Source organism: Geotrypetes seraphini, chromosome 10, assembly GCF_902459505.1.
Source record: "Geotrypetes seraphini chromosome 10, aGeoSer1.1, whole genome shotgun sequence".
NCBI classification, from domain to species: Eukaryota; Metazoa; Chordata; class Amphibia; order Gymnophiona; family Dermophiidae; genus Geotrypetes; species Geotrypetes seraphini.
The window spans coordinates 142,799,335-142,808,719 of NC_047093.1; the positions used below are offsets into that span (position 1 = coordinate 142,799,335).

At 48.3% G+C, this 9,385-nt stretch overlaps 1 protein-coding gene across 2 annotated transcripts in view; it reads left to right on the forward strand.

Annotated features, from left to right (window-relative positions):
• The window catches only part of TMEM150B (transmembrane protein 150B), a 28,455-nt gene extending 26,842 nt beyond the window's left edge, over positions 1-1,613 (forward strand). For both annotated transcript variants that reach the window (XM_033961345.1, XM_033961346.1), the window contains one exon: positions 553-1,613. In XM_033961345.1, coding sequence (XP_033817236.1) covers positions 553-719 — 167 coding nt within the window. In that variant the 3' untranslated portion in view covers positions 720-1,613. The remainder of the gene's footprint in view (positions 1-552) is intronic.
• Positions 1,614-9,385: the final 7,772 nt, after the last annotated feature.

Below are 9,385 nucleotides of genomic sequence, written 5' to 3' on the forward strand. Positions count from 1 at the left end.
ACGCCAGCCTGGCTCCCTCTGAAATCACTTCTGGGTCGCATGGCCAGGAAGTGACATCAGAGGGAAAGCCAATGCCAGTGAGAGCAGCAGGCTGGAGAAGCTGCTCGCGCTGGTGAAGATTTAAAGGGGTAAGAAGTGGGAAGGGAGGGCGTGAGTGTGACGTGGGGGCATGCAAGGAGCAGCAGGGGTAGAGAAGAAGGCATGACTGGCACCACTGGTGCCATTTGCTGAATCTGGCCCTTTGTCAGCCTGATGGAATCATGCAGAGATTTCTAACTCAGCTCTTTTTAGGACTGGAGTATGCCATCCTGAATGCAGTGGAGCGAGCTGGCAGACCAAGGGATAACAGCAACAAGACAAAAAAGATTGATTTAATTTTAAAACTTCTTTCCCGCCTAAAATCTAGGCGGGTTACAAAATAATGTTGGAAGAAGGCTCATATGAAGGGATGAGAGGAAGGAGAGAGGGAGTGGGGAGTGGAGAAAGAGGAGCGAAGGGCAGAATGGAAGGTTGCTTTCTGCTAATGGCTTTCCTTCACTCTGGGGACACCAGTGATGGTTTTTCACATTCAGGACCTGAAATCCGTGGCGGCCATTTGTGAATGGACAGCAGCGATGATGATGTTCTTCCTCTTCGGCCTCTTTGCCGTGGATTTCTGGCACCTGGACGGTCACTTCTACCACGTTCAGAAGAAGCAATCAGTTCTGAAACGAGAGTAGGGGGTGGGGACCATACAAGACAGGAACTCAGCATGTATCCATTATTCTCTGACCAGCTTGCTTGGAGTGTGTGGAGCGCGCTTGGGCCGGAGTCTGAATTGTTGCCACGACTGACACTACAGGGCAAGTTAGTTGTCAACAAGGACACTGTGGACATTGCAGTTGCTTCCATGATTTGAGCTCCTTCTTAGCCCAATAGCATGAAATACAGCAGTGAGAACGGCCGAGGGAATGGGCTGCTCCTGCCTGTGCTGTACCTGCTCTGTGTGTCTAGCTCTGGAGCTTCTACTGCTTCTGCCTGTGCTGTACCTGCTCTGTGTGTCTAGCTCTGGAGCTTCTACTGCTTCTGCCTGTGCTGTACCTGCTCTGTGTGTCTAGCTCTGGAGCTTCTACTGCTTCTGCCTGTGCTGTACCTGCTCTGTGTGTCTAGCTCTGGAGCTTCTACTGCTTCTGCCTGTGCTGTACCTGCTCTGTGTGTCTAGCTCTGGAGCTTCTACTGCTTCTGCCTGTGCTGTACCTGCTCTGTGTGTCTAGCTCTGGAGCTTCTACTGCTTCTGCCTGTGCTGTACCTGCTCTGTGTGTCTAGCTCTGGAGCTTCTACTGCTTCTGCCTGTGCTGTATCTGTCCTCTGTGAGTTTGTGAGTGTCTGTTGTATGTGTCTGTCTGTGGAGTTTCTGCTTCTCCCGCATGCACTGTACCTGTGTTGCGATGGGGCAGTGATCTGTGTGCGTCTCGCACTGCCGCTGCCTGAGCTATTCCTCTCCTGTCACGGTGCTCTGCCTTCGAGTGCTGGGGTGAAACCAGCGTCTGCAACCTCCGTTTGCGTATAGATCCATATAAACCCTTTGTTATCATCATTATACTGACAGTAAAAGGTTTATTTTTTAAATAGTAGCAGTATGCGGTTACTGGCTTATTATAGGACTCGGCCCCCATTCACCTTCCACACTTTGGACAGGATGGGTTTCAGAGAGGACGGCGCAGTGGTTAAAGCTACAGCCCCAGCACCCTGGGGTTATGGGTTCAAACCCATGCTGCTCTTTGTGACCCTGGGCAAGTCACTTAATCCCCCCCCCCCACCATTGCCCCAGATAGATTGTTAGCCCACCAGGACAGAGAGGAAAATATGCTTGAGTACCTGAATAAATTCACGTAAACCATTCTGAGCTCTCCTGGAAGAACGGTATAGAAAATTGAATGAATAAATAAATAAATAAAGGGTTGAACGAGTCATGGAAAGATGATGTGCAGGGGGGGGGGGTCTGTGCTGATCCCTGGATCTTTGAGGTCCGGGAAGGGGGTGAAGAGGCCAGAGGTTCTTTTCAGTTTTGCTGTAAATAAGCAGCTGGAAATTCTCTGCCCTTGGTGTGGCTCTTCCCATTGCTGTTTACACTGCTCTACTAGTGCTACGGTTGTTGTTCCTCTTCTTACTTTCAGTTTTACTGATCTTTGTATTGCTTCTGCTCTTTGGACGGTTGTTCCTGTCGCCGCAGCTGCTCCTGTCGTTGCCGTCATGGCTCTTGACGCTGCTGCTGCTGCTGCTCCAGAAGTATCGGTACTGCTACACGTCATATCGCTACTGTTTTGGTTGCTTCTGTTAGTGTTGTTCTTGCTGTCCCGGCTTCTGAAGTGGCCTCTCTAGTCTTTCCATTTGGGTGTCGTTATGTTGCTGTCATTTTCAGCAGGCTATTCCCCCTTGGTTTTGAGGTTGTAGCTGCCATTCTGTGCTCTACGAGGTTTTTAATCCCAGGATTTGGTCATTAAACTCAACAATCATAATCCCTCTGACATCACCCCTCCCTAAACAATCTTGTAAATCATATATCTAAACTTCAAACTAAAATTAGAAACATGAGGGTAGATAAAAGCCAAATGGCCCATCCAGTCGGCCCATCAGCAGCATTCACTATCTCCTCCTCTCCCTAAGAGATCCCACAGGCCTGTCCCATGCTTTCTTGAATTCAGACACAGTCTCTGTCTCCACCACTTCTTCCGGGAGACTATTCCACGTATCTATAACCCTTTCTGTAAAAAAAGTATTTCCTTAGATTACTCCTGAGCCTGTCACTTCATAACTTCATCCTCCTGTACAGTCTTGAGATATTTAAATGTCTCTATTATATCCTCTCTCTCCTGCCTTTCTTCTAGAGCAGTGGTTCCCAACCCTGTCCTGGAGGACCACTAGGCCAATCTGGTTTTCAGGCTAGCCCTAATGAATATGCATGAGAGAGTTTTGCATATAATGGATGTGACAGGCATACAAATCTGCTCCATGCATATTCATTAGGGTTATCCTGAAAACCCGATTGGCCTGGTGGTCCTCCAGGACAGGGTTGGGAACCACTGCTCTAGAGCAGTGATTCCCAACCCTGTCCTGGAGGACCACCAGGCCAATCGGGTTTTCAGGATAGCCCTAATGAATATGCATGAGAGAGATTTGCATATGATGGAAGTGATAGGCATGCAAATTTGCTTCATGCATATTCATTAGGGCTAGCCTGAAAACCCAATTGGCCTGGTGTTCCTCCAGGACAGGGTTGGGAACCACTGCTCTAGAGTATACATATTGTCATAAAGTGTATAGGGACAGACTTAGAGACTTCAGTATTTATACTTTCTAAAATTAAATGTTGTTCAAGATAGGTCTATCTTTGAATATGCTGAGGCATCTGAAAATTTCCCCCACTCCAGCCGCTATAATTTGTCTCTTCCCTCTCCCCCTAATGGAAGTTGCCTCCCTAGGTGACTGCGTTAACTGGCCTGATGACGAAGCCAACCCTGGCCCTGCTGCTCCCTCATGGACCATGTCCTATTGTAACGTGGCATCTGGACTTTGAAAGGGTACTGCTCAGAGTCAGGGTGAGCAAAGCTTTGAAAACTGAGAGGTGGGACGTTTTACTGCAACTTATTCACAGAGAGCCCTGGGACACTGGGCAGGAAAGAACTTGCAGACTTTTTTCATTGCCGCGTTCTTTTTGGGGGGAGGGGGGAGATTTGCCCATCTGCTGCCTGCAAATTTAGCAGTCTTGATGTGCTCTTGTCACTTGCAGAGAGAGTCAAGGGAAAAGGCTGGGACTTGGCCCTGCCACCTCTTCTGATTGCTGTGATCCTTCGGGATCCTATGTACCCAGGACTCCAGGCGCTGTGGGGTTCGGCACAACCTTATGTATGAGTTGGTCTTCGTTAAAGCGCTTCTCTAGTGGTAAAGGTCTGAATCGCCAAATGAACTCTTGTCACTTTCTTTCTCCTCTCACCTGTCTCAGTTTTATATTCTTTGCTCACCGCATAGGCACTAAAACATGAAGGTTTAAACGTTGCCCTTTTATCTCTATTGCTGCAAATTAGGTACGTTGCATTCTAGAAAGAGCAAAGCCTGGTCCGATGAACTACTAATTTTCAGCAAGGATTTTCCTCTACTCAAGCTTAAAAAGAAAAAAAAAAACATGTGCATGCATCAGGCATTATAAAATCTGCACTAAGTTGGAGATTCTGTCTACATTTTCACATGGAGTTCTGCGGTAGAGGTTTATTATTTAAAAATAAAAAAACACCCTGTTGATGGGGAGAACTCAGAGCCATGCTAGAGGTCTAGTAGACCTGTCGAGGGACCCTTCTGGGCAGGAGCCAGTAGGGATCACCCCTTGGAAATGAGAGGGAGAGGTGCCAACGGCCGCCCACCAGGGCTTTTTTTTTTTTTTTAAAGAAGGTCATTAGGGCCACCAGAGACTTGGTCCGCTCAGGGGTCCTGGACTAGATTTAAAGTAACATTTTTGCAATGCTATTTTTTTTTTTAACTCATGAAAGTCCACGGTGACTGGACTAAATCGCGCGAGACAACGGCGCGCTGACAACTGAGCGCAAGGTTGACGGCGCGCCGAAGAAAAGCACTATTTTAAAGGGCTCTGATGAGGGGTGTGGGGGGGGGGTTTGGGGGGTTGTAACCCCCCACATTATATTTAAAACTGATCTTTTTCCCTAAAAAAACAGGCAAAAAGTTCGGTTTCAAGTATAATGAGGGGGGTTACAACCCCCCAAACCCCCCCCAACGCCAGCGCGATGTCTGTTAAGTAAAATAGGGGGGTTCCCCACCAACACCCCCCGTCGGAACCCTTTAAAATAGTGCTTTTCTTCGGCGTGCCGTCAACCTTGCGCTCAGTTGTCTGCGCGCCGTTGTCTCGCGCGATTTTGTCTATGAACCAAAGTCCACATTACATCCGAGAGTAAAATGTGCACTGCAGTGAAAAGTGCACTGAGGATGAGGATTTTTAAATTACATCGGGGCTTTTGGCTAAATACAAGTGTCTACAGTCCACAGTGACAGCTTGGACTAAATTCATCCATTCACCCCCATCCCAACACTTTCATTCATGTGTCAACCTGGCTTTACTAAAAGTGATATGGGGGTCACTCTTAAGAACATAAGAACTGCCATCTCCGGATCAGACCCATGGTCCATCGAGTCCGGCGATCTGCACACGCGGAGGCCCAGTCAGTTGTACACCTGATGTAGTTTTAGTCACCCATATCCCTCTATGCCTCTCGTAAGGAGATGTGCATCTAATTTGCCTTTGAATCCTAGCACAGTGGATTCCGTAATAACCTCCTCTGGGAGGGCATTCCAGGTGTCCACCACTCGTTGTGTGAAGCAGAACTTCCTGACATTTGTCCAGGACTTGCCCCCCCCTTAGCTTCAGTCCATGTCCTCTTGTCCGTGTCACGTTGGACAATGTAAATAATTTATTTTCCTGCTCTATTTTGTCGATGCCTTTCAGTATTTTGAAAGTCTCAATCATGTCCCCTCGCAGTCTCCTCTTCTCAAGGGAGAACAGTCCCAGTTTCTTGAGTCGTTCCTCATATTCCTGCGCTAAACTGACTCTTCTAGATGGGTTGGGGAGGGGGCTGCACTCTGGTGGATGGGATGGGGGGAGGCACATTTCCTGTGTTATCCTGACTTTACTAAAAGTGATGTTGTAGGGGGATCAGTCTTCCAGGGCTGAACTAACTCTGCTGGGTGGGCTGGGGGGGGGACAATACATTTCCTGTGTTTTCCTGGCTCTGCTAAAGTTGATGATGATGAGGGGAGGGTCGCTATTCCAAGGCTATACTGATTGGGAGGGGGCACATTTCCTGTATCATGCTGGCTATATTAAAGGTGATGGCAACGCACTCATACCTGAGAAAATCCCTGACCCCCCCCTACTTGTCCAGTTTGTCTCTCTCTTTAGATTGTAAGCTCTACAGAATGTTTTAATGTACAGTGCTGTGTACATCTAATAGCGCTATAGAAATGGTAGTAGTAGAAGATGGTGAGGGGGGTCACTCTTCCAGAACTGCAATTCTGGATGGGCTGGGGGGGGGGTACGTTTCCTATGTCATTCTGGCTCTACGAAAGGTGATGGTCAAGGAGGGCTAATCAGATTTTTGCTGGTCAAAGAGATCATTCCACCCACAGCCCCGCCTCGTTCCGTCTCCCAACCCTGGCCCCACACAAACCTCGTCTTTTTGGGCCACGTCTGGAGAGCGTCTGCACATGAGCAGACGCCCTCCAGACACGGCCGGGAACTCAAAGCTTTTCAAATATAAGAACATAAGAAGTGCCCCTGTCGGGTCAGACCGGAGGTCCATCGAGCCCAGCAGTCCGCTCACGCGTCGGCCCCTCAGGTCCAAGACCTGATAGTGCTCATACCCTAAAAATTCCGGGCAAAATTCCAAGTTTTGAAAAGCCGTCCAGATGCCTGGACAGTCCTTTAAAAAGAGGACACGTCTGGGTAAATCCAGACATTTGGTAATCCTAGCTACACTGACTCTGCTGGATGGGCTAGACAGGGGGGGGGGGTGCATGTTTCCTGTGTTATCCTGGCTTTAGGTTACCATATTTGTGAAGACAGAAAAAGTGGACCGATGACCCCGCCCACTATCCACCCATTTCCATGGTCTCCCTTCCCATCCTCTGTACCCTTTGAGTGCTTCTTTCTCTCTCCCTTCTTCCAGCCCTCCTTCTCCATGAGTGCTTCTCTTTCTTTCTCTCTCTCCTTCCACTCTCTTTCCAACCCCCAACCTCCTTTCCTGCTGTTTCTCTCTCCCCTCCCGTCCAGCACTACCTTACTCCATGCTCTTTTCTCCAGCCATGCCTCCTTCCATGCTGTTTCTCCAGCCCCCTCACTTCCCCTCCCTCTGACCCCTGATGCTGCTTCCTCTCACAATCTCTCTAGCTCCCGACTACCCCACCTACCTCTCCTCCCTAGGCCCAGCTGCTGTAATTTAATCTTTGGACAGCCGCAACGAGGAGAGCACGCGGCCGCCAGCCTGCCCCGGAAGCTGCTTCTCTGCAGCAACTTCCTGTTCCCACGTGGACAGGACCTACAGAGAGGCAGCTTTGGAGGCAGGCTGGCGGCAGCAGGCTTTCCTTGTTGTAGCTGCCCAAAAATTAAATTACAGCGGCAGGTGGGGGATTCAGGAGAGCCTGCTAAACCCGGACCGACTCCTCTATTTAAAAAAAAACTGTCCAGGCACCCAGAAAGTGCTCTATAAAGAGGATATGTCTGTATTTTCTCAGCCTTCTGGTAGCTCTATCCTGACTTTGATAAAGGTGATGATTTGGGGGTCGGGGGGGGGGGGTCACTCTTCCAGGGCTGGGACTCTGCTAAATAGGCTAGAGAGGGGCATGTCATTCTGGCTGTTCTAAAGGAGTGAGAATGAGAGGTGCAGGTTGTCGGGGGGGGGGGGAGATTAGAATTCCACCTCTTTTCCACTTGGTGTAATGTTTGTATAACCAATGCCAAAGGAAACGTCTCCAGCAGGAAATGCATTTTATTTTCTTTCATTTGTAATTTAGTTCTTGCATGTTAGAGCAGATTTAAGAAACTGAGAGAAAAGCATGTGAGAGGTGCAGAGGAGGAGGAGGCAGAGAGGGAATTCCAAGGCCTGAGACCGGAGAGCATGAGAAAGAGAGGAAGCCTACAAGAGTGTGTCTGTGTGTGTGTGTGTGAGAGAGAGAGATGGGCTCAATGTGCAAGTGTCTGGCTAGTGCCTGGGCAGTTAAGCTGACATTCAGACTTAACCGGCCATGGCTTAGCGGCTTTGCCCGCTAAGCCTGGCCGCTTAAGTTCCAAATATCGTGGTTTTATTTTTCAGTACTAGCCGAGCATTTTCGGTGGCGATAACCTGGTTAGCCACTGAGACGTGAGTTAAAGCCGTGGGCGGTCGTTCCCAGCTGGTTAACTCACCCCGAATATTGACCAGCGTGTGTGCTTGCGAGACAGAAAGAGGGAGGGATGAGGCAACAGCAGGTGTCTGCGTTGGTGTGAAAGAATTGGAGCTTAGCCAGTGTTTGTGAGAGAGGGGAGGCTGTGTGAGAGGAAGGAGAATCTGTGTGTGTGTGTGTTACAAAGAGAAAACAGCAAGTACATTTGTGAGAAAGGAGAAGAGCATGCCTGTGTGTCTGAGAGGGGAGGCGGATGGGCTGGAAGACAGTGAGGAGCAGGGCATGTCTGATGGGAAGAGGATTTTAATACAGGCTTTACCCTTGAGAATGTGCACGCCAGCATGCTGTGTAGCTCACTCTGAAAATTCAAATGTTTCTTCTTTTTTTCTTTTTTTAAAAAAAAGGTGATTTTTAAACAGCCAGGACCACTGCTGAGTCTTCCTCTGCTAGGTTGGCTCTTCAGGAGCCTCAGCTGGAAAACAATTTTTCTGTGGGCCTGGATGTCAAAAATGGGAAATAACATATTCAATGGCAGCGTTTTATTTTCACAGTGCGAATTACTTATGGGAAGGACGTTAAATAAATAAATAAATAAATAAATATTAAATAAATAAATATTAAATAAGTTAAAAATTCAGAAAAAAAATTCACATTCGGTAAAAGCAGCAAAAGAAAAAAAAGGAATACTAGCTCCTAGCCCTGTAACGAGACAGCACTGAGGAAAAGAGACGGAGAGGCTGCCTCCTCCACCACTACATTTACATGTATGTCATAAAGGAGACCTGTCCCTCCCTCAGCACAGAATCACTATTCACTACACGCAAAGGAGACTGCTCTTCCTCAAATGAGGCATTGTGAAGATAGACAGCTTTCCCATGACACGCCTTGATCAGCAATCCAAGAGAAGGCAGGGCTCCTTTTTCACATCCTAATCCTAGTTTAAAGGCAGGTCTCCCTTTGGAAGTTGCCACCATACAGAAAAGAGACACGTAACCCTTTTCTGCTTCCTGGTCTTCTCTTTGTCCCCAACTGCATATCACCTCCGTCAAATCCAGGGTCTCTTCCCTTTCCTTCCCCCTGTGCCAGCAGAGGACCAGGCAGGAGATGGTAAACACCCCAGAAACAGGAAGACTGGGACTTACATAGGACCAGGGGCACTTGAGAAGCAGGTCTCCTTTTGCACACCCAATCCCATGCCTATGAGAAGCAGATCTGATCCTATCCAGAGGGGAAGGCGGGCTTCTCCTTGCACACCCTTATTCCATTCCCATGATAAGCAAGGTCTCTCTTTGCATGCCCTGATCCCATATCCAATTTCTCTTTCAATTCCTGATCCTGCCCCAAGGGGAAGGCGGGTCTCCCTTTGTACACCCTGATTTCATGCCATATATGTTAGCCAAAATTATAGAAAAAAAAAAAAAAAAAGACACCCTTCAAATAAATCACTTAAAAAGGACCAAAA